Here is a 24,575-nt window from a genome sequence, read left to right on the forward strand (position 1 = left end):
ATTCTTCTGCTTTTTATAGAAATCCTCAGGGGAGTGTGAAGAATGGCAGGAAGCACGGTGGCCTGGTCAGGACTTGGCCCCGGCCGCTATTGTTCGGTGCTGACGGAAGCTGCTCACAGGCAGGGCTGGCTAGGGACCTTCCCCTGCCCTGAGGAGCCTCAGCCCTGTCCTTGCAGCCTGATGGAATGTTTCCTGGCCTTGGAAGGGACTACAGCTCCCAGCGAGCGTGGGGGTACAGGGTGTGTCCTCCTGGGGCTGGGGGCTGCACCCCTTCCTCGTGTCTGCTGCTCCTCTGGGTCCCGGGAGGACCCCAGGAGGACCCCAGGAGGACCCCAGGAGGACCCCAAGAGGATCCCAGGAGCCTTCTGGGACACGATGGCCGTGCTGGAGCTCACCTTGACTGTTTGCTCACCTCCAGCCCGAGTCCCACGGGCCTGTGGCCCTGGCAGTGCCGTGGTACAGGGGCAGCTTGGCTGTGGTTTGGCTGAACCAGTGGCTGAGTTTGGTCTTGCACAATGTCCTGCCCGTGGCACTGCAGCCCTGGGCCTGGGTTTGTGGGTGCCCTGCTGCCAGGGAAGGCTTTGTCTGCACTTCTCATCCTTGTGGCATTGTCCCTTTGTGGGATCAGGCCCCTGGAGACCTCAGGAGGCAGAAAAGGGCACGTCCCCTGTGTACAAACCCCGATCCCAGGTCTCTGTGTGTGCCCCATCTGCCACAGCATAACCCCCCCAGTGCCTGTCCCTGCACTCCCACACCCTTCCTGGGATGGAGAGGAGTCTCCAGATGCTCCCCAGCTCTTCCTGGGGACAGTTTTACTTCCACTGACTTGTCATTTCTGATCCTGTCATGCTTGTGAGATGGCTGGGGACCAGCTGCTGTGTTACTGGGAGCCTGCAGTCGCTGCCTCGTGTCCCGGGAAGGGAAGGAGCTCCACGAGAAACGGGGAATTCGGACATGGGCGAGAACAGAGTCAGACTTAGGCAAGCAAAAGGCAGAACTGCCGTTCAGGAACAAGAGGAATGACAGCCTCCCTGGAGCTCTCCCTGCCAGTCTGAACAAGGCCCCTCTGGCTCCACAGACAGCAGGATCCTCAGGGACTGTGAGGGTTGGGATCCTGGCGCTGTGCAAGCTGCAGTCTAAATACATCGCAGATCATCTGCATAATTTATTCTCCTCTGAAGAGTTTAATTTATCAGGTCCAATAATAAACTCATAAATCTTCTTCTTCGCCCGTTAGCAGGGTTGGGAAAAGATGCTCATGTTATAAGCATTTAATTTATCTCCTGAGCCACTTCCCGTGCCTTTGACAGTGCTGGATGTGTATTCCCATGGTTGACATTCCAATGGGAATGTCCATCACCTGAGGGCAGCAAAGATGGGCCAGCACAGGAGGGGCCCAGCAGGCTGTTGTGTTGCTCTGGGGGTCAGGGTGGGATGGAGACAGACCCAGGAGGAAGAGCCATCCCGTGCTGGGGCCATCCCGTGCTCTGGGGCCATTCAGAGCCACCCTTTGGTGCCCTCACCCACAGAAACCTTTGGATCAGGCTGGGAATTCGCACCTTTCCAGCCCTCAGGGCTTCCTGTGGCAGAGAGCTGCACCATCTCCTTACGGGTGATGTGGAGAAGTATTTCCTTTCCTTTCCTTCCCTGTCCTCAGTGTGAGATCCCACAGCATTTTCCGTTCCCCTCACGCCACCAGATGAAAAGAGCAGGAGCATCATCTCCTCTCTGCAGAGTGCTCAGGATGTTACAGCCTTTTATCTCTGTCCCCTCTTATTTGCCTCCTTCTAAGGCAGCAATCCCTGCTCTTTCCTTTTCCTTCCTGTGACAGTTTTTCTTGCCCTTTGGTTGTTCTTGCCTCCTGTTCTGGAGTCCCCCTGGATCTGTGCTTCCATGGGCAGCCGTGGTGCTCAGCCCTGCACCCTTCAGGGGCTGTGTAGGATGTCCAGCCTGTGCATCCATAGGTGTTTTCCCTCATCCCTAAGCCCTGCTGGGCTGTGCTCGTGGAGGTTTGATGTCCCCGCAGGCACAGCCCCTGTCCCACCTCCTGCCCTGCCCGCCGTTCCCAGAGAGCCGCTCAGCCCCCTGAGGTCACTCGGTGTCCCAGCAGGACACGATCGTGCCTTGGGCCGTTTTGTCGAGGTCCTGCACAAACAGATGTGCTCGGTTTCCTCTGTTTTCAAGGCACAGGTGTCCTGTGAGGTTTCCTCTGGCCAGCAGTCAGCAGGGTGGTGGCAGCTGCGTCCGGAGCATCCCGCCCCGGCCCCTCTGGGACCTGGGCAGCGTCATTTTACAGAGCCACACAATGGGCTGAGCCTTCCAGGTGCATCTGCGACCCCCCCTTCCCCGGGGAGGGTGGAGGACACCTTAGGAAATGTTTAAAGGCTGGTGGCGCCCACGTGGGCACGCCGGGAGCTCTCTGCAAAAACGGGACCCTTGGCACTGCCCCTTCCCGTCCCCCCCACCCCCCCCAGCTGCGGCACAACAGCCGCGCTCCGAGAAATCCCAAGTCATACATTTTTAATTCTCTACAACAGAGCAGCCATTTCAGCCACTCACCCAGAAAGGATCTTTAATGAGAAGCGAGGAGAGAGAGCATGCCCGTTTGCAGCACGCAGGAGAGCAGAGGCATGATGGATACACTTTCCTCTTTGCTGGATGCCCGGAGCTGTTCCTGAATTTAGCCCGGGGCGCTCGCGGTGTCGTCGTCTGGAGGTGGGCTCAGCTGGGCGCTGTTTCTTGTGCCAAAGGAGGGAATAAGAGGGTTGACCCTGTGTGGGAACTGACCCTAAGGACTTCTGGTACCTCAGCTGGAGCCTGACTGCCCTGGGGCTGCGTCACAGTCAGGGCTCTGCCTGGGAGTGGATGAGACAGGGTGGGAGAGGTGTTGGAGGATCCCACTGACCCATGGTGGGAGAGGTGCTGGACAAACCCTGTTACCCACGGTGGGAGAGGTGCTGGAGGATCCCTGCCCACCCAGGGTGGGAGAAGTGCTGTAGCACTTCCATTAATCCAGAGTGGGAGAGGTGCTGGAGGATCCCACTGACCCAGGTGGGAGAAGTGCTGGAGGAACCTGCTGACCCAGTGTGGGAGAGGTGCTGGAAGATCCCACTGACTCAGGATGGGAAAGGTGCTGGAGGACCCTGTAGATCCAGGGTGGGAGAGGTGCTGGAGGACCCTCATTAATCCAGGGTGGGAGAGGTGCTGGAGGATCCCACTGACCTAGGATGGGAGAGATGTTGGAGGAACCCTGTAGATCCAGGGTGGGAGAGATGCTGGAGGACCCTGTAGATCCAGGGTGGGAGAGATGCTGGAGGACCCTGTAGATCCAGGGTGGGAGAGGTGCTCAGACCCCGCTAACCCAGGGCAGGAGAAGTGCGTGAGGATCCCCACTGACCCAGGGTGGCTGCATCCATCTTCCCTGGCTTTCATGCCTGGGCTATCCCCTTGGAAGAGGCATTCCCCTCTCACACAGTCTCCCTGCTCCGTGCTGGGGGGGCCGGCAGGGATGGGGGCTGCCAGCCCTCCCTGCCCGGGCAGGGGGCACAGCCCCTGTGGCTCTGGCTGGGGGCAGCAGATGTGCCTGCCCAGGGGGTGAGGAGGGGTTTGTGTGGGCAGGAGGGCTCAGGAGAAGGCTGTGCTTGTGCAGGCAGGAGGATTTGGGGCGCAGTGTCTCACCTTGGGTGGGAATGTGCTGCTGTGGCGGGTTGGCCGGTGCCGGTGCCGTGAGCGACCTTCCCTGTCCCTGCTGTCCTGCAGCAGGTGTGCTCTGGGAATGCTCTCATTCCCAGCCTCCCGAGGTCCCTGTGGGTGCACTGACCCTGTCCTTGCTCTCTCTTATCTGCAGGTTGATGAAGAGGGAGCGCTGTGACCCCCTGTCCGTGACAGTCATTTCAGGTAAGTCCTTCCCTTTCTGCCTTTGGCTCCTGATGGGAGGAGAGGGAGAGATGGGCTGGTGAGGGCCCTGCAGCCTTGTCCCGGGACGAGGGGCCTGTCTGGGACCCGGTTTGGTGCTCAGGGGTGGCTGTGTGGAGAGCTGAGAGCAGGAATGGGGCTGGCAGAGGCTGGCAGGGCGCAGGCTGGAGGGGACAGGACGTGCCAGATGTGTGCAAGCAATGCAGGAATGAGTCAGGGTAGGTCACTGCTGCGTCATGTGCTGTGGGGAGGCATTGGGGGACAGGTCTCGATGGGGACTTGGTTAAACAGGTCCCCCAGGCCCATCCAGCTGGGATGCAGGATCTCTGTCTGGGGCAGGTCTGGGAGGACAGGAGGGCTCCTGGACATCCCACTGGCGTGGCTGCCTCTTCCAGCCCTGGCTGCTCGGATGCTGCCTCGTGCAATGGGGCATTTTCCTGCCCTGCCTGGGGACACAGGACCCTTTGGAAGTGCTGCCTGTCCCCAGCACTGCTGTGGCTGGTGATGGTGATGATGAAGCAGCTTGAGCCGTAAGGGACCGCAGGGCAAGGGGAGGGGAGGGATGTCCCATGGGGTGGGAGGTGGCAAAGGACAAACCCCTTGATCTGGCTGGTCCATCCCCTCCCTACAGTGTGTTCTTTGCTGGGCTGTCCCAGTCTCTACCCCGGGCCCTGCCGTGCCCTGGCCCCTGCGTGTGCTCCCTGAGCTCCTCCCTTCCCTCCCCACAGGGGCTTGTGGTGCCCAGCAGGGCCCCCAACCCCTCCCTGGCACAGCACCCGCCGGCTCCTGCACACGGAGGGTCTGGCTGAGGCTGTTCCCACTCCAGGTGTGCACGGCTGGAGCACATCCCACCCCCTGCCCACCCGGTGCAGCCAGTGCTGGGGCTCGGAGGGGAGCGGGACTTCAGCTCCTGGCCTCGTCCCCAGGCTGTGACCTGCCAGTCCCATTCCCTGCTGCTGATGCCATGTCCCAGCCCAGGGTGGGGATGAGCAGGGAAGCGAGGGACACCTCTGTGGGGCTCAGGGGCTCCCAGCCTCATCCAGCCCCTTCTCCCCGTGCCCCAGGGGGGCTGAGCTGTGGAGCACAGCGAGCTGTGTGTGTGTGTCAGGCTTCGGGATGGAGTCTTGGAAACCGGGGGCTGAAACAAAGGAAGCGAGATGCTAATGCACAGGAACAGAGGGGGCTTTCTTTGGCTCCAGAGGGCTCTTCCCAGAGCCTGTGGCTTCGTTCCAGGCCCCCCAGGAACGCGCTGCCACTTCAGGCTGTAAATGCTGCAGGTGCTGGGGGGCTGAGGCGCGTGGGATGCGCGCTGTGTTGGCAGGCAGGGGCTGGGTGTGCCGCGTGGGCCGTGCCGCGTGGGCCGCGCTGCGTGTTCCCTGTGCCGTTCCACGCTGCGAATTCCAGGTGCTGCAGGGCTGGGGAGCTGCAAGGGGAGCTCCCCTGCGGGGCTGTGCCAGGTCTGGGAGCGCCAGCTGCCGACGCAGGGGCAGGTGCGGCCGTGGAATGTGCGTCTGTGTCTGCGCTGAGACGCGGGCACCTATCCAAGCCATTCTTCCTCGTGTGCTCGGTGACATCAATCCTGCCCGGGCCCAGAGCACATCCACGGCTTGCAGGGCCCAGGCCTCCTTGCTGGGGCAGCAGCATTTGTGGTCACTGCCCAGTGTGACCACCCAGCCCTCCTCCTGCAGCGGGACAGCAGATCCTCTGGGAGCAGCGGGAGCAGCGCCCGTGGAGCTGGGCAATCCGTGCCGTGGGGCTTTGTTCTTAGTCCTGCAGGGGAAGGGTTGTCTTTGCCCGCTGCAGGTCTGTGGGACGTGGGGAGGCTGTGGCTGAGCCGCTCCCCGTGGCTGCCTGGAGGCTGTGGCGGTGCAGCAGCTCTTCCCTGCGCTGCCTCCGCAGGGTGGGACAGGCTGGAGGGCGGGCAGGGGTGCAGGGAGGGGAAGATGCCAGGGATAATTAGTGTCTCAGTGCCAGACAAACAGATGGAGGCGGCGTTATCCGCTTACCTAAGGGCTAAGCAGGGGAGGCTGAGCGGGGTGTCCAGGCTGGAGCTCGGGGCTCTGCTGGCAGCGGGATGTTTTTCTGGGGTGGAAGCCACCCCACCACCAGCTCTGGATAGTGCCTGCACCTGGGCAGCACTGAATACCTGGGAACAGGTGAGAAATACACTCCTGGGCTCAGCACTGGCAGCCCTGGGTCCTGCTCTGCTGCTGGGCCTGGAGCTGGGGCAGGGAGGGTTGGGAAGGGCAGGGGCTGTGCCTGGCAGGGCCAAGGCCATGGCAGGTGTGGCTGAGCGAGGGGACAGTGGTGGGACCCCACTGGTGGTGATGATGATGATGATGAGGGGGTGGTCCAGGTTGCTTTGGGGATTGTGTGATTCCTGGAGGTCCTCAGCTTTCCTGCTTCCTCCTGTGTCCTGCTCTTCCCGAGCTGGATCTGGTGGGGCAGGATGGAATCAGGGACGGGACAATCATCCTGACAACTGGCAGTGCCCACGCACTGAGGGCTGGGTGCTTACCTGACTGTGCTGCCCTGGGCCTGTGCCTGCTGTGGAACACAGAGGAGCTTGCTGGGAAGAGGGTGGGAGGTGTGGGAGCCTCGTGCTTGGGTTTACTCGTCCTTGGACTGTGCCACCTTCCCGGGCTGTGCGTACCTGTGGTGGTGTGGGGACATGGAGGGGGCAAATGTGCCCTGCCAGCCTGTCCAGGCACCAGGATTTTGTTCCTCCTGGCTCTACCCTCACATGTGTCTGACCCAGGAATGCTCCTCTCCTGCACTGGTGGGCTGGGAGTGTGCGTGTGGGAGTTGTGTTGCTCTGCTCCATGTGAGAAGCTGTTCAGTGACTTGTGGGATGGGAGGAGATACAGCCCATCCAGGGTGTCTGTGAGTCCCTGGAAGGGCCTGACTCCCTGCTCCGCTCTTGGGGGTGGTTCCCAGCTGCTCCTGTGGTGCTGTGGATGAGGAGAGGTCTGTCCCTGTCCCCGCTGGCCCCGGGTGGCAGCGTGACCTGCTGACTGGTGGTGCAGCAGCAGGGACCCCACCTGGGGTGCACAGGGCCCTGCACGTGCTCCAGGAGAGCGTGGAGCTGTGGTTTCCAAGGTGACTGTGTTAAGTGATGTTCCTATGACTACACACCACTCGAGCTGGAGTTACTGCGGGGGGAGCGTGCGAAGCCCCCCGGATCCCCGGTGCCTCCCAGGGAGCCTCTTCTCCTTGCAGCCATCCCCTCATTCCTGCTCTGGAGACCCTTTCCCAGGGTGGCAGAGTCTGCAGGGGCAGCTCTGGGCTCTGCAGACCCCAAGGGCTCTGGGGCTGGACCAGCCACACTGTCCCTGCCTGGGTCTGCATTCTGGTTGGGAAGGATGGGAAGGTTTGCAGACACCCCTTGTCGTGACAGACTCTCCACGGTGAAGAGGCTCTGGGAACACCCTCCCCACTAAACCAGCAGCCACCACATCCCTGGAGCCCTGCAGTGGTGGTGCCTGGTCCCTTGGGGTGCCCTCACAGCACATGGAGCCCATAAATCCCAGCTGCATCCCAGGGAAATAGATTGAGCTTCAAAGCCTTCAGCCACCTCTCCCTTTCCCCAGGCTCCCTTCCTCCCTTCAGCCAGGTGCACCCTGAACTGGGGTCCTGTGGGGACAGGCTGGGGTGCTGTGGGGGCCCCGGGGCTGACTCTGAGCTCAGGGAAAGGTGGGGGAGCCGGGAAGGAAGGGCTGTGATCACTGATGCTTTGATGGGAATCAGGATGGCTATGGAAGGGAGGCAGGAAGCAGTGGGGACTTGCCCCGTCTCTGATGGAGAAGAGCTTGGGCAGAGCTGAGATGTGGGTCAGTTAGGGAAAGGGGATGCCTGGGAAGTGGTTCTCGGCTCAGAATCTGCACTGGAGGCGGCTGGGAGGCTCCAGGGACTGTCCTCATGTTGGCAGGGTCCCAGTGGTGCAGGCTGTGCCCAGGCAGCCCCTGGCATCTGGCTGCTGCTGCTGGAGCCCCACACAGACCCCCGAGGCTGGTCAAGGATGAACAGAGCCCAGGGAATCAGGCTGGGATTCTGCAAAGCCAAAGCTGTCTGAGAGTTAAGTGTTCTGTGACAGACCAGGAGCTGGCTGGCTCAGAGAGGGTGTGGGAGCAGCCAGAGTGGAAAGAACAGACCTCGTGGAGATGGGGCTGGGACAGAAACCTGGATTTAAGAGGCCACAGGGCTGTGAGTGCAGTTTGATATGGCTGGTTACAGGCTTCCCACTCCACACCTTCTCCTGTGTCACTGTTAGTTGTCCCCTCTGCTTTTCAGGGACTGCAGGAGCTGTCAGCTGCTCCTGCTAAAAGCCACGAGGATAAAACAGGCTTGGTTTTAGCCTGGGCCAGCTGGCAGCGTGGGCTGCCTGTGTGCCTGCGTGTCCAGCCCAGGGGGGAAGTGAACACGCAGGGATGGGGACAAGGACCAGACCTCTGTGTGCCAGCAGTGCTGCTGAAGCACTTCTGTGGTGCAGCCCCAGCTATCCTGTCCCCAGACCACTGCCCTGTCCCCAGACCACTGCCCTGTCCCTTAGACCACTGCCCTGTCCCCAGACCACTGCCCTGTCCCCAGACCACTGCCCTGTCCCTTAGACCACTGTCCTGTCCCTTAGACCACTGTCCTGTCCCCAGACCACTGTCTTGCCTGCCAGGCCTCCTGCTCTGCCCTGCACAGGCTGGTGGGAGCTCTGCTGCCCATCAGGCCACCCCTCAGAGGGTCTGGCTCCTCCCTGCCCAGGGGACAGCCCTGTGTCCCTGCAGGGTGATGGTGTGGACATGCTCTGCCCTGGCAGGTCAGTGGACAGGAGCAGGGCTGTGACCTGCTGGGAGCACACGTGTTTTGGGCTGGGGATTACCACCATCTGTCCCCAGAGCTGGGTCCAGCTGGGACAGTGAAGGGAGTGAGCCAAAAGCCTTTGTTTTGTCCAAGTGGGGCCATGGATAGGCCAGCGGGGAACTGGTGGTTTTGAAGCACTGGGATCATCTCCCGCAGCAGCCAGGCAGGGGGTGAGGGGCTGCTGTTGTTGCAGGGCATTATTAAGGGCCTGCTATTAGTGGGATGGAGCACCTCTCTTCTGAGGAAAGACTGAGAGAATTGGGACTGTTCAGCCTGGAGAAGAGAAGCTTTGGGGTGACCTAATTGCAGCCTTCCAGTGCCTGAAGGGAGCCTGCAAGAAGGATGGAGAGAGACTGTTTACAAGGGCCTGGAATGGCAGAACAAGGAGGAATGGCTTCCCAGAGAAGCTGTGGCTGCCCCTGGATCCCTGGAAGTGTCCAAGGCCAGGCTGGACGGGGCTCAGAGCAACCTGGGCCAGTGGAAGGTGTCCCTGCCCATGGCAGGGGGGAACGAGATGATCTTTGAGGTCCTTTCCCAAACCATTCCATGATTCTATGACTCTGTCCTATGATATGTCTGAGGAATCCCTGTGCCAAAAACTGTCAGCCCCAGAACTGTGTGTGTGTGTGAGGGGAACTCAGGGATGCTCCTGACCCTTTGCTGGACACTCAGAGACACGGACGAGCTCTGGTGCTCCCAGGTGGGCACGGGATGCTGCTCCTTGTCCCCTGCCCCTCGCTGGGGTCGGCACCACTCTGCCATCCGTCACCCTGGGAAAGCCAAGCGCTGGCACAGTGGGTCTGCTCCCGGGAACGCTGCAGTGTGGGACTTGCCCTTTAATCATCTGCACATCCCCAGTGACCCACTAACCCTGGCAAACGGGGAGAGGGAAAATCAATTGGCAGGAGAATTACCCGTCAGGCTGTGGGGGACACTGCAGCCACACACAGGCTGATCGATGAGCACCGTTCCCGCTCCCTCCCGTCGGCTCTGCGTGTCCTGACACTCAGCTGGGACTCCAGTGGGCACAGCCCTGCCCCTTTCCCTGCCCTTTCCCTTGCCCCTGCCCCTGCCTGCACGGGTTGGTTCTGGAGGACGCGGGCAGCGCTGGGAAAGGACAAGGTTGGGCTGGTCCGGGCTGTTTCGTGTCCCCGTCACGTGTGGCTGGGACAGAGCCACGGCAAACAGCAGGGCCGACTGACCTGCTTGTGCCCAGATAAGCCACGAGGACAGCCCCGGCATCACGGAGCTGGCAGGGCACCAAGGACCAGCCCCGGCTCGGCGGGAGGGTGGTCCGTGGAAACCCCAAACTCCCGACACCGCATGTGGGGCTCTGAGCTGAGCGGTGGGGTCAGAGCAGCACAATCCCCTTCCCACCCTCCCCCGACGCCCCCGTCCCCCGCCGAGGGCTCCGTGCCTTCCAGAGCGCCTGGAACCATCGACCGTGCGTTCCCGCGGCCGGCCCTGGTAAATCAGTAACGTGCGGGCTGTGCGGGAGCCCTCGTCCCATGGGCAGCGCCGGCAGAGCCACCGCGGACGCTCCCTGATCCTTCCAGGTGAGGGCCGGCAGGGCTGGGGGTCCGGGCGGGGCTCTGACACCCGGCCCAGGGGGGCTCTGGTCCCGGGAGGACCGCGGAGCTCACGCAGCAGAGCCGGGCTCGGGGCCGCTGCAGGAGCGGAGCGTGGGGTGGGAGCTGCTGGAAACAACAGCTGGATCCGGCCTCTGGAGGGGCAGGAGTGGCCTGGGCAGCACAGCCACGTCTGCAGGGTCTGGCAGGGCAGGGCAGGGCAGGGCTGGTGCCGGGGGTGGATGTGCTGCCGTGTGCTGGAGCAGCTCCCTCGCTGCTGGGTTACTGGAAGGTCCCAGTCGGTCCCTTCACGAGAAGGAGTCAGTTCCCCACCAGCTCTTCCTGGGCCATTCCCAGTGATCCCAGTGACACCTGGCAGTGACACCCACTGGTATTCCCCGTGATCTCCACTGTGGTATCACCCACAACCCTGGTGCCACGTGGGGAGTCCTGGGGCACGGGGACCCGCTCCGTGGGGCAGAACGGGGAGTGCTGTGCTTCTCCCGCACACCAGCAGGGCACAAGTGCCTGGTTCCTGCCAGGTCGGTGCTGCGCTGGCTGTCACTGCCTGCCATCTCCCCCAGGAAAGCAGCTCATGTGCAGCCTCTGGCACCGTGTCCGAGGTGTCCAGGGAACGCCGACCTGGGGACGTGGTGATCCAGGCACTCCCGTGCTTGCCTGTCTCCGGGGACCCTGCTCCTAAAGGGCCAGGCCCCTCGGGACTCTGGGTATGTGAGTGTGGAGGAGGCAGCTCACCCGCCCTGCCTGTGCATGGGAAAGCAGGTGCTGGGAAGGGGAGGGAATTTAACCCTGATTCTGCCAGGGAAAACTGCCAGCCCCCGCCACGCTGTGTGGCTGTGGCAAACCGGTGCTGGGGGATGTTGCAGGTCAATCCCCTCAGGGGTCTGTAGGCACAGATTCCTGGGAAAGCAGCCAAGAGCCCCTGTGGAGGAGGAGGAGGATGTGGAAGGTTCAGTTCTGCTCTGCCCCCATGCTGAGGCTCTTCGGTGTCCCTTGATTCTGGGAAAGCTCGAGGTGTCAGCTGCTCCCATCCCTGTTTTCACTTTCAGTGCTCCCTGGCAGGCTGTTCTCATCCGTGGGACTGGAGCTGAGACCTCCTGCCATGAGCACTCAGACAACGGGGGTTTGGAGCCCGGGCAGGCACAGGACTCCTTGGATTTGTGTCGATTTATGTCCCTGAGGATGAATCCAACGGATCCCTGTGACCTGATCCCTGAGTCTGTGCGTCCCTCCAGGTGGGAAGGGGTCTGCCAGGCGAGAGCAGACCACGGGACTGGCACTTGTTCAGACCCCGAGTGAAGCCCTGAGCGTGGATCTAATCGCTGCCTGTGACACGGATATAAATACTTCCATAAACAAAGGAGGAGAGAGGAGCTGCACAGGCTTCAGACAATGCTGACGCAAGAGGAGGGTAAACTAGCCGGGAATGTGTGGGCTAGAAATTAGGCCATTCCTCACCATCGCAGCGAGGGAGGGTCTGAAACAGCTTTCCAGGAAGAGGAGAGGAGACCTGGAGGAAGGAGTTTGGCAGGAGGCTTTCAGAGGGGTCCCTGAGGGTGGGCAGAGCAACCTCTCGCCCTGCTCAGCCTGGCACTGCCCAGCTCTGGCTCTGCCCAGCCCTGGGCACAGCTCCCAGGCTGGGGGAGCTGGTGCCAACCCTGACAGCAGCCACAGGTCTTTGCACCCCTGTCTGGGCTCCCTTTGGAGCCTGCTGGACACCCTGCCAGGGATGGAGTGGCAGCAGCTTCCCCTGTCCTCAGGGAGGGGCCAGCTGCCCTGAGTCCGGAGCAGTTCCCCCTGGCACCACTGCTGGGAGTGCCTTGGTCCTTCTCCCTGCTCTTGTCACACCCTGGGGCTGCTTGTCTTCCTCAGACCTTACCTGAGGCACCTGCCCAGGTGCCACCACTGCCCATTTCCCAGGATTCTCCCAGCTGGATGCCTTCCCTCCAGAGGGAGAATAATTCCGTGATAGACTGAGGGCTGGTCGTGGTTCTGAGGTGTCTCTGATTTGGGGGAACCTGGAGCCCTGAGGGAGAGCCTTGGGGGTGCCAGCGCTCAGCAGCATGGGGTGATCCCTATGGGATGGCTGCTCCTGGCAGGGGGATTTGTGAGGGATGGGAAGGTGGCTCAGGCTCTGTAGCACCGGGATGATGGAGTGGCCATCAGGGAACGCTGTTTCTCACAGCATAAGAGGTGAAGTTGGCTCAACTATGAATCTCCTGGGAGTGCTCAGAAACCCAAAGGGTGCTCAGAAATCCAAGCAAAGTGCTCTGCTTTGGGTTCCACTTGCTTGCTGCTCCTGGTGGCACGTGCAGGGAGCTCCACTAGACTGGCAAGGCGTGACTTGCTTTGATGGAAGCGTTACCGGTTTGTTCCTGTCACTAGAAAATCTCCTTGAAAGATTTTATAACTCCCTTTGATGATTTTTCACCCATTTTCCCTGGTGTTAGAATAAGACTCATTGGATTATGATTTCTGAGATACTCGACTTGAAAAAAAAAAAAGATAAGTGATATATTTTTTTTTACCCCTCAGCAGAGAGGTTGATTTAATAAGAGAAAACGAACGTGAATGACTCTGCAAGTCTGTGATGGAGTTTGGGGGTGGCCAGTGCGTTTTTCCAACCATTCACAGCTGTGCCTTAAATATTATTGGGAACTAATGAGGTACCAGAAGATTGGGGGGGAGAAAAAGCAAGAATAATCCTGGTGATTACCATCTGGAGCGTTTAATTTCTCCCTCTAGTGAAATAACAAGGCAGAAAAAAAGGAAATAAATGAAGTCAGTGATGGGGAATAGTTGAATAGAACTCAGGTGGGCACCACTGCCAGCCTGGGCAGAGGGGGATTTGCTTGGAATGGCCATGGGTCAGATCCTGTTGGACACTGTGACTGCAGGATGGATCCAAAGGGCTCCTCTGTGCTGACTCTGTGTTCCTCCCACTCTCATTTCTGACCTCTTTAGGGCCTTTTCACTCTCCTGCTCCCAGTTTCATGCCCCATTTCATTAGGGTGCTGGTAGATCCCTTCTTCCAGGTCACTAATGAAAGTCCCAGTCCTCATCCCAGGCCTCTGGCAGGAGCTGGATGGTGGGGGCAGCACATTTGGTGTCCAGCCTTTGGCTGCTTTCAGGCCCAACTGAGAGGCTGGCAGGGCCATTCTCCCTCTCTGCCACATCTGGAAAGGCTCTGCCCTTTCCGTGCCCACTGCCATCCTCAGGGAGCAATCCCAGCCAGGGATTTCTGCCATGGCTTCCCAGTTAGAGAGTCACAGACTGGTTTGGGTTGGAAGGGACTACAAAGTTCACCCAGTGCCACCCCTTGCCATGGGCAGGGACACCTTCCACTGGCCCAGGTTGCTCTGAGCCCCATCCAACCTGGCCTTGGACACTTCCAGGGATCCAGGGGCAGCCACAGCTTCTCTGGGCAACCTGGGCCAGGACCTCCCACCCTCCCAGCCAGCAATTCCTTCCCAGTATCTCATCCAACCCTGCCCTCTGGCGCTGTGCAGCCAGTTCAGACCTTCCATGCTCCCTTTTCTGGCCCTTTGTCCCACAGACTTTTTTGCCATCTCCCTTCCTGGCCACTCTTCTCCTTTGTTGTGCTGGGAGAGGCTCCTCCTCGGAGCTGTTTGTGACTCACGCTCATCTCAGCCACTTCCTCCCCTCGCCAACCCCACCTTGTCCCTGGCGTCCCCAACTCAAAGCCCCAGATCCAGCCTGTCCCCTGCAGCCCTTGCTTTTGCCAGGTGGCCCTGTCTGCTCCAAAGCTGCCTTTCCAATGTCCCCGACCTCGGGCCCTGCTTGGGAGCTGCATCCAGACTCCCTGGAGACACAGCGGGAGTGATGCTGTGGGACAGGCACCCTGGAGAGCCATGGATTTGCCTGGATTTGCTGCTGGGCAGGAATGTTTTCTTCACACCTTACGAAGGGGCTGGATGGGGGTGGCTCAAACTGCCATGGCACGGAGTCCTCCCACACGGAGAGTCTGGGTGATGGGAATGCAGGGTGCAGGAGACTCCCAGGCTCCCTAGACCCTGGCAGCTGTGCAGCAGCAGAGCACAGAAGGGACCTGTGGCTCACCAGCAGATGTGGATTGAAGGAAAGGAGGAGGCCAGAGAACAGCCAGTTGTTCCTGGGCTGATCTCATTGCCCGCATCCAGCCACGGTTTCCTCTCTCGTGCCACGGAGTCGCAGAGCTCGTGCTGGGGACCCGTTAGACTCACCCCAGACTTCCAGGTCTGTGGATGCAGCCACCCCTCCCTGTCTCACCTGTTCTGCCAGTGCAGGGTGTTTGCAGCAGATGCTGCTCCAGCTGGGAGAGGTTTTGGGGCTGGAGGCCCTGGCAGAGCCCCCCTCCCAGTGATTCCTGCCCCGTGCAGTCCCTGGGCCTCGGGGCAGGAGGGCTGAAGGAAGGGCCATTACTCATTTCCTGGACAGATCCAGGCCATACCGTAAATCTCTCCAGCTCTCAGTGGTTTGGGGGCTATTTCTGCTGAAGGATTGTCACGTAGATTAAAGCCTTGAATCCCAGCCAGCCGTGGACCGGACACGGTCCCATGCACAGTCCTGCAGGGCTCAGCCCGGCATTCCATCTGCTCCTGGCAGGGCAGTCCCTGCCTGGGAGCGAGGGCTCGACCCTGGGCATGCAGAGTGTTACTGCCCTTCCTTAGCCCTCCCTGGCAGGGGTAACAGCCCGGGGATGTGGCTGCTCGTGTGTCTGCTCCACGCTGGAGCCACCACGCTGTTCTGTGTGACCCCAGACAGGTCTCTGGGATGGGAACGTGGGTCAGCTGTCCTCCTATTCCCAAAGCTTTGGCACAAGGCCACAGCTGCATCCTGTTGTCCAAGTGGGAGGCACTCTGGGAAGCCCCTGGCAGCCGGTCCCTGGCCTGAGGGGTGGTGGAGGAGCTGCTGGAGCTGCAGCCCAGGGGCCAGTCCCGCTGCTTGGGCCTCCAGGCAGGGGTGTCGGGGACCTCATGGTGGGCAGAGCTCCAGCAACTGCAGCATCCACAGCTTTACAGAGCCAGAATCAGCCCTTTTCCCTGTAAAACCCCAAGACAGGCTGCTGAGCCCCACGAGTCACATCCTGCTGGTGTCCAGCCTCTCTCAGGGGTCCCCCTGGCAGCTGGGGAAGGAGCCAGGCAGGGATTCCAGAGGCACTGGTGCAGGTGTGGAGATGGGGGATCGTGGTTACAGGTGGGGGACAGGGCTACTGGGACAGACTGGGGGCACTGGTGGTGGTGTGGAGGGAAGATCCAAGGAGCAGAGCAGGCTGCAGGAGCTGGGACAACCCATCCTGGGTGGGGGTGGTCCCCTGCAAGACCCTCAACACAAGGCTCCTGATTTGGGGGGCGGCCCCACAGTGCCCCTGCCATGAGGAACCCTATGGGGTGGCTTTGGGACATTCCTGCATGGTTGGTTGAGGGTTCCTGGGTGATGGCCCCAAGATGGGAGTCTCTCTGTGTGGGGAGGTCCTGCAGGAGGTCACTGCAGGCCTGGGTGGAGTGTGGGGGTCCCACCAGGTCCCCAAGTGGAGGTTGGGCATCCTCTGCTGGACCCCTGCTGGGGAATGGATCTTCCTGGGGTCTGGCTGAGGTGCTTGTGTGCAGTGTGGGGGTCCCACCCCAGGGGATGCTCCCTGCTGGGAAATGATCCCTGCCAGGGGAGTTTGTGGGTCCCTGTGGGGATACTCATGTGCAGAGTGGGGGTCCACTCCCAGGGCCCTGCTGGGGAATGGTCATTCCTGGGGGATGGATGATCCCTTCTGGGTGGGTTCTGGGGGGTCCCTGTGGGGATGCCCACGTGCAGAGTGGGGCTCTGCTTTCGGGCTCCTCGCGGGGAATGGTCACTACTGGGGGATAATCCCTGCTGGAGTGGGGGGGTTGTGGGGTCCCTGTGGGGATGCCCATGTGCACCACGAGGGTCTCCAGCCGGGGGTCCCCTCCCGGGGTACCCTGGGGGTCCCGGCCGGGGATGCCCCGGGCTGACCGCGTGTCCTTGCCCCCGCAGGGCCCCCGGGCGGGCTGTGAGCGCGGCCGGCGCTGGCGGTGGCGGTGCGGGTGCCGGCCGCCCGCCGCGCCGCACGGAGCATGCCTCTGAGCCCCGCCGGCAGCCAGCATGAGAGCCCCGAGTCGCCGCCGCCGGAGCCGCCGCCGGAGCGCCAGCCCCGCGCCGCCGCCGCCGGGGAGCCGGGAGCCGGCCTGCGGGAGGAGACGCGGCTCGACCCGGCCCGGGGCCCCGCCGGGCCCCGCTCCCCCAAGCTGGCGGCCCCGGCGCGCATGGAGGAGCCCGCGCCCGGCGCCATCGTCGTCCGCATCGGCATCCCCGACCTGCAGCAGACGGTGAGTGCCCGACCGGCCGCGACCCGCACCTTGATGCGCAGCCCCGCGACCCGCTCCCCGACCCGCATCCCGAGCGGTGCCGGCCCCGCTCCGCCACAGCTCCCGCCCCGGCACCACCCGGCAAACTTCGCACCGCCGCGGGCGAGGGGCGACCGGCCACGGGCCCGGCGGGACGGGTCCCCATTGCCCCGCTCTCCCGTGCCGCTTCCCCGCTGTCCCGCTCTGCGCTGCCCCCGTCCCTGGTGCCCCCTTTCCGCTGCCCCAGCTCCCATTGCCCCACTCCCCAGTGCCCCTTCCCCACTGCCCCGCTCGCCGCTGTCCCCTCCCCGGTGTCCCCATGGCCGCTGTCCCCATCTCGGGTGTCCCCATCGCTGCTGTCTCCACCCCCGGTGCCCCCGGTATCCCCTCCCGCTCCCCGCAGAGCCCGGTGCGGGCAGCCCGGGCGGCAGCGCTGCCTCCCCGGGGGGCTCGTGGGCCCCGGTGCGGCCGCAGCGCGGGGCCGTTCCCGCCGCACCGGCCGGGACCGGGCTGTGTCCCCTTCCAGGGGCACGGCGGGGCTGGGAGCGGGGAGCGGGTGCGGCTCAGGAGGCGCCAGCACCAGCCTGGTGCCGGTACCAGAACTGCAGCGGGATCGGCTCCAGCAGCGGCTGGGCCGGGCTGCGGGAGCTCGGAGCCCAGCGCTGGGGTGTGACGGTGGCCCGTGTGCGTGGGCTGTGCCCCGTGTGGGCTGTGGTGGGTGCTGGGCGCTCTGCTGTGCCGGACGGTGGCACAGCGAGGTGTGATGTGCCGGGTCGTGGTGCCCGTGACGCAGGTGGGACACGCTGGTGTGACCTCCCGGGAGCACGGGTGTGACCCAGGAGGGCACAGGCTTTGTGGGGTGTTAGCCAGGGTGGCTCATGTGGCACAGAGGGCGGCAGGGCGGCAGGTCAGCCCGGGCACAGCGCGGGTCTGGCAGAGTGCAGCGATCCCCCCGGACACTGGGGGTCATCTGGCATTGGGTGCTTTATGGGGAGTAAGAGCTTGGAAACAGCCTGGTCAGTGCAGGGGAGGCTTGGCCGAAGGGCTGCGGTAACGGTGGCCCTAATGAAGAGCCCTCATTAGAGGAGCACCGGGGGCAGTGCTTGGGGCTGGGCGGGCTGCGGGGCACAGGGAGCCTGTGCTCCAGGAGGAGGCACTGTGGGTAGGACAGGGGGAGCCCCTTTGGGATGAGGGGAGGAAGATGAGGCGACAGACCTGGAGCGAGCAGAGCGTTGCTGGGGGTGGAGGGGACTGAGGGAAATGAGAGCTACGCTATTTGGTTGGAAAGAGCTCTCTTTTGGGGCCAGGCACGGGGGTCCTGAGGAAGGGGTCGCGGCGGGGAACAGAGAGCTTGCTGGAGGACAGCGATGCTGGGGCCGAGGGCCAAGGCTTGGGGCCGAGGTGCTGCTCGCAGGCACAGCTCTGCAGGCTGAGCTGCCGGCGCCGGGGAGCGGCAGAGACGGGCGAGGCAGCGCTGCCGCTGCTGTCGAAGAATCGGACAGACGCGCTGCTCTAGCGGGGACTGACCTTGTGCTGCGGGAAGGGCTTTAACTCCGCTCGCTCCCCCCCAGTCCCCGCAGGGGTTGTGAACGGGGGCACGGGGGCTGCCCTGTCCCCTGAGCGCGGGGTTAGCGCAGCACATCAGCTCCTCCTCTGCCACCCTGCGCACACCCCTCCCTGAGCCGGTGCTCCCATGGGTCTCATCCTGCCCCGGTCCTCACCCCAGATCCCGCAGCACGGGGGGCCGAGGGCTGTCGGAGAGGGCTCTGCCCCTGGCCCTGCTGTCCGGCTCTCTGCTTTGCTGTTCCCTGGGCACTGCCCCGCACCTCCCGTCCCTGCCTAGCTTTGTTTTGGGAGTGTCCGTGGGCAGTGGAGGAAGCAGCGGTGACTCCTTTTCTCCTGGAGAGCAGCAGTCGGGCTCAGGGCATGTTGTGACCTCCCCTACTCCCAAGGACTCCTCTCTCTTAGAGGTCTTTTCCAGCCCAAGGACCATCCCCAGAGCCAGAGCGGAGCCGCTCAGCTTTGGCAGACCGAAGATCCCCCGAGGCAGCGGGAGGGAATGGGGCACTTGAGGCAAAGCTGAGCATCTTTGCATGTGAATAGCAGGAATTTCCCTCCCACACCTCCCTTCCCCAGTGGTGCAACCCCCGTGGGCTGGGGGTGGGAGCCGCTGCAGAGACTGGGGGTCTCAGCGGGCTGTCTGGGCTGGGGGTGCCGTTCCTCTCCCCCCAGCCGGTGGATTCGGGGGGCAGGAAGCCCTGTGGGTGCTGTGGGGAGCTCTGGGGCCGGGGAAGCGCTGTGGATGCTGGCAGGGGTCCCACTTAAGTAAAGGGAGGTTGGAAAAAACCCAGCTGGCTTAACAGCCTGCAGCCCTGAGAGCTGTGTGGTGCCCTGGGACTGGCCCTGGACTTCCCTCGGCTCCTCTGCATCATCCCTGCGCACCATTTCCCTTTTCCAGGCACCCCCAGTGCTCATTCCTCATGCCTTGAGCAGCCAGGCTTGGTCCCTGTCTGCAGGGTGACATCCAGGCAGGGGGGGCCTGATCAGTGTGAAAAGGGAGAGGGAGAAAACTGAGCCACTGAGCCCATCCTGGCTCCTCCATGAGGAGCTCCGGGATGTGCTGGAGAATATTCATTCAGCAGCTCACAGGACAGGTGCTCTGGCGCTGTGCATGTGTTCCCTGCCTCTTCTTCCACTCTTACAAGACACAGGGCCCTTGATCTCACCCACTTGGAGAGCAGGGAGGCTCCTAAACCTCTTCCCTGCTCCAGCAGGACTGGGTGGTTCCAGAGAGGGCTTGGTGTGCTGAGCTCCCCCAGCACCAGTACACTTGCCTGTACCTGCCTCCCACAGGTGTCCCTGGAGCTCTGGATCCTGCCCTGTATCCCCCTCCCACAGGTGTCCCTGGAGCTCTAGATCCTGCCCTGTATCCCCCTCCCACAGGTGCCTCTGGATCTGTGGCTGATGCACCCTTGACTTTGCTATAGCAAACTCTTCCTGAAGATGGGAATTCTCTTTTGGGATTTTCAGGCACGGGGTGGACAGGCAGCTTTTCAGCACAAGTCAGACTCGGTTTGCTGCCAGAGATCAGGACTTCAGCTGGGCAAAGTTCAGTTTATGAAGTTCACATCTTCTGTCAGGAGCCTCCAGGTGGGATTTTAGACTGTGGAGCAGCTGACTGGCTTTTCAAGTGAAGTTTCCCAGCTCTCTTGGAGTCGTCTCCAAAGCTCTTTTAGGTTCCTTTACAACTCTCTACCACTGTGTTTATTCATCCCAAGGCCTTTGAATTCACTGGTAGTGGTTTCCTTTGTTAGGAGCAAATCTCCACCCAGGCTATGAGCTTGTCTCTAGGGGGGGGAAAAAAAAAAGGCTGTCTCCTCCAGCACACCCCTGTTTGTATTTGCACTTTTAGATTAAATAATCTGAGCCATCTGCACCTAATCCAAGCTCAGAGAAGAGGCTAAACTGCCCACACCTGTGCTGGCATCCTGATTAAATGCAACCTGGGGTATTTATACCAGAGTGCTGAGGGCTGGAGCTCTTTGCTGCTGGTCAGAGGTGCCTTGGGGAGCTGCAGTTTCCAAAATCTCTGGAAGTGGTTGTGGCCCCAAACCTGTCAGAGTTCCAGAAGTGTTTGGACAATGCTCTCAGGTACACGGTGGGATTTTTGGGGCTGTCCTGTGGGGATCCAGGAGTTGGGCTCTGTGAAGCCTTCCAGCTTGGGATATTCTGTGATTCCATGGGCGTGGGACAGCTCTGCAGGTGATGGTGGCCATGGAACGTGCCAGGGGACATGGGCAGTGCTTGGCACGTGCTGGCCACTAGAAGAGTCCTCTGCCCTGCACTGCTCCTGGTAGGTGACTCCACTCCTTACCTGGGTATTTTTCCTGGAGTCCAAAATTTCCTGTCCCCTGTTCCCTCTCCGTGGGGCATCTGAGACATCCAGGGCAAGTTTAGGGAAAGGAAGATACCACGTTCTTGTTGCTTCAGTTTTGGGCCCCCTCCTCCTCCCTTCCCTTTCTTCTGGGCCTGCCCAATGTGCTGGGGGGGTCTGCAGTGGTGGGACCCCCCCCCTCCTGCTCTTCCCACCCAAACTGTGGGTGCTGTGCTCCTGCCAGCAGGTTTTGGGGGGGATGGTGGTTGCAAGGAGGGTGGCTGTTCCGCTGGGAGCCTTGGTGTGAAGTTGGGGCAGGTGGTGTGGCACAGCAGGAGGAGGAGGAGGAGGAAGGACAGTGCGTGGGGATGCCAGGAATGCAGGCTCTGCTCCTGCCCGGTGCCGACAGGGAGCTGCTGCCTCTGGTGGTGCCTGTTTGGGCAGCCCTTGGTCACAGCTGTGGTGTTTTCAGGGCAGATCCTTGGTCCCTAAACCAGCAGGATCACAGTCCCAGGGGATTTGGGCAGAGTTTGGTCTCCTCTGCAAAGGGAATGGTGTTGGAGCATGGCCTGTGAGCTGGGAATGCCCAGGAGATGCTGAAGGATCCACATCCTCTGGAAGGATGTCCTGTGGTGTCCAGGCAGGGGGACTGGAGTCCCCATCCCTGGAGGTGTTCAAGGAATGACTGACTGGATGTGGCACTCAGTGGTCTGGTCTGGTCTGGTTGACAAGGTGGGGATGGGTCAGGGGTGGGACTCGGTGATCTCAGAGGTCTTTTCCAACCCCAGGGATTCTGTGAATCTTTCCTGGGCTCCTCCTCAGCACGTGGATTTGGGGATGTGTTTGGACCGGTGAGGAGTCCAAGGCCCTGGAGTGTGGGACCACCCCGCTCTGAGAGAGGCTGTTTGAGGTCTCCACTGAGCCCAGAGCCTCCTTTCCTGAGGGGTGGAGTTTTCCTTTCCCTCTGTGGCTGCAGAAAAGGCTCAGGTTAATTTTCTGGCTTATCTCCCTAATGCAAATGAAACAAGGGCCCGAGAACCAGCACACAAAGCGTCGATTCTTCTGTTCAGCCGAGGGAAGTGAAGAAATAAATTTTCCTATTGTGAAAGAAATAGGCAGAGTTTTCCTGAACTTCTGCTGGTGGGAAGATAGGCTAACAGATGATGTGGCTTGCTGTTCCTTCGGGATTTGATTTGAATTCCGTGTGCCACGAGCCCATGAGTGGCACAGACAGAAACGCTGAGCTGTTGGAACAAATTGATAAGAAAAGGGTGAAATGGAACTGTTCTGAATGTTTGTTGTGGGGTAAAAATCACAGCTGAAATCTGCTGGTTATATGTGCCTCATGGAAATTGCTGTCCCAAACCCATCTTCATCCTGGGGTGGCATCAGGTGCTGGCAGAACAGGAGAGGCTTCCTGGGGCTGTGGTGGCAGCAGGGCTGGTGCAGGTTTTGGGTGGATCTGCCCTATGTGTTATGAGTCACAGAGTCATGGAATGGTTTGGGTGGGAAGGGACCTTAAAGATCATCCTTGCCCCATGGGCAGGGACACCTTCCACTAGCCCAGGGTGCTCCAAGCCCCATCCAACCTGGCCTTGGGTACTTCCAGGGCACTGTCCTGCTCCCTGTTTGGCTGTGCCAGGGAATCCACGGTCGTGGAGCTCCATGAGCCCGCTGGCAGTGCTGTGCTGGTGTTCCACGCCATGGAGCTGTTCTGCATGGCAGGGAACGGGGCTGCTTTGATAGCCTGGGCTCTGGAGACTCCCAAGGCAGCAATTTATTTGGAGCTTGATAACCTGGAGCCTCCCTCCTCCCTATCCCAGGGGCTGCTGGTCCACACCAGTGCTGGTCCCTGCACAGGGAGGATGTGAGAGCCTGGGCAGAGGGAGGAGGACACCGATGCACAGGGGCCTGAGGGCTCTTTTGGATGCTGGTGGAGCCTCTCCACCTCCCCCACCTGCTCCTGCATCCATCCCACAGCTGCTGATCCTTTGGGAAGAGCCACTGCAGCCCAGCCTTTGGCTGTGCGTTGCTCTGTGTGAGGGGGTGGTGGAGACCCGGGATAAAATTATCCAAACCACCCACAAGGCTTGAGCCTGTAGCCTAATTTTTAAGGAGACAGGAACATGCCCAAGCTGAGGTTTGTTTCTCTGGAATAGTTACGGATTTTGGGTCTGTCATTAAACCACGTTTGAAAAGCTGATTCCCGAAGTTGTCCCGGTGGGAGCCACAACCCGGCTTGGAAAAGGTGGGAGGAAAAGGTGGCCAATCCAGAAATTCTCTCCAAGGAGAGTGCAGAAGTTGTCCTCTCTGCCTGCAGCACTGGAGTCCTGCAAGGTGCCTGACCAAGCTTTGGGATGCATCCCATGGGAAGGCGCTTTCTGCAGCAGCCGTTTCCACGTGGCCCCTTCCCTCCGCCGTGGTTGTAATTAGGGAGCGCCCAGGCGCAGGTTTTCCATTTACTTTTTCTCGCTGGAAGCAGGAAAAACTTGTTCCAAGGAATCACAGCTCAGCACATCGCATAAAAAATGTATATGTGGAGAGATAAGAGGCTCTAGCCTGAGTGGTGCTCAGGAAGCTGCCAACTATCAGAGAGCTGGGGCTTATCGGAACGGCACGGAAAGATCTAGAGGAGCGGGGATGTGCAGCTGGGGACGCTTCCTCCCGGAGGTTTCCAGAGGTTTTTCTTCCCCATTGTGTGCTGGCAACTCTTTCTTTTGCCTTTTAAATCGTGCTGAAGCCACACTGAGGAGCTGCTGTAGGTTAAAATAACATCCCTGTTGGATTTCACCGGCAGCAGCTCCCGGTGCCGGATGGAGCCCTGGGAGGCGATGGCCCAGGGGAGGCTGAGGGGGTTGTCCAGCTGAATTCCAGCTGTTTTTTCCCTGTGTTGTGAGCTCCTGGAGGCACAGGGCGTGCCTGCTGTTTGAACACACCCACCCACACCCCATCTCTGTGGTGAAGTGGGAATAGGCAGCTCAGCATCCTGTCCTTGCGCTTTATCTTCTCCGAGGTGATTTTTAACCGAGCCGTTCCCAGTTTTCCTCTTGCTTTGCCCCAGAGGTCTGTCCCTGAGGGCTGAGGAGGAGATCAGTGTCCTGAGGCCGTGTGGGAACTGGTTTTGGCTTCCTCCAGGAGGATGAAGAGAAGGTGCCAACTCATGCGGGCACTGCTCTCTGTGCCCGGAGAGGGATGGGAGCACACGGGAAAGGGAGGGATGAGGAGAGCAGGGCTCACCCTGGCTCACTGGGGAGGTGACTTCCTAGTGTGGCCACAGGCCAGGGTGCCAGCCCTCCCCTGCTGGGCACACCAGCTCCTTGCCTCCATCCCAGGCTTCACCACTCACTGGTTTCTCAGTACCTTGTAGATCCTAAAAATTCCTTTTTCTGTGCTCAGCTATGTCAGCACTGAGAGGGAGAAAAAAAAAAAGAGAAATCAGGAGAACTTTATTGCTGCAAAGGGAAAATCTGGAGGTCAGGAATCGACCTGCGGAATGGCCTAAACCTGTGCCAAAAACTTTGATCCTTGGCCAAAGCATCTGCTTTCCACTGCAGCAAAAATCTTTAGCTGTCGATGGCTTCATTGGATTTTTCACCCCTTTTAGGGGAGAATCAAACCACTTATGCACATGCATTGAGACGCTTTTTTGATTAGAGCTGCGCGTTGTTTTTCCATCCCCTCTCGGATCAGACGGATGGCTCTCCGTGAATGAGGCAGCTGCTCCGCTTTTTTTCCCTTTCCCCGTTCCCTGGGCGGCTCCATGGCTGGGAGCTGCTGCATGCAGGCACCGAGCACGAATATTTTAAAGTCCTTTTTGTAGCTTTTTTGGCTCCCGTTTTCCTGAATCAGATGTTTGAACGCTGTCAGCACCCAGGTGGTGGGATCTGAAGGAGAGCGGATTTGGAGCCTCCCTATAACCAACCACTCGGTGCAAGTCAGATGAGTGATCCCAAAGAATCCCCTGGTTAAAGGAGTTCAGGTACTAAT

The 24,575-nt window shown here is 60.7% G+C and overlaps 1 protein-coding gene across 1 annotated transcript in view; it reads left to right on the forward strand.

Annotated features, from left to right (window-relative positions):
- Positions 1–3,854: 3,854 nt before the first annotated feature.
- SHANK3 (SH3 and multiple ankyrin repeat domains 3) overlaps positions 3,855–24,575 on the forward strand; it is a 227,683-nt gene continuing 206,962 nt past the window's right edge. Inside the window, exons 1-2 of the mRNA XM_050325020.1 lie at positions 3,855–3,897; positions 16,365–16,696. Coding sequence (XP_050180977.1) covers positions 16,445–16,696 — 252 coding nt within the window. The 5' untranslated portion in view covers positions 3,855–3,897; positions 16,365–16,444. The remainder of the gene's footprint in view (positions 3,898–16,364; positions 16,697–24,575) is intronic.

This window comes from Myiozetetes cayanensis, unplaced genomic scaffold (assembly GCF_022539395.1).
Source record: "Myiozetetes cayanensis isolate MyiCay16 unplaced genomic scaffold, myiCay2020 scf3, whole genome shotgun sequence".
Taxonomy (NCBI): domain Eukaryota; kingdom Metazoa; phylum Chordata; class Aves; order Passeriformes; family Tyrannidae; genus Myiozetetes; species Myiozetetes cayanensis.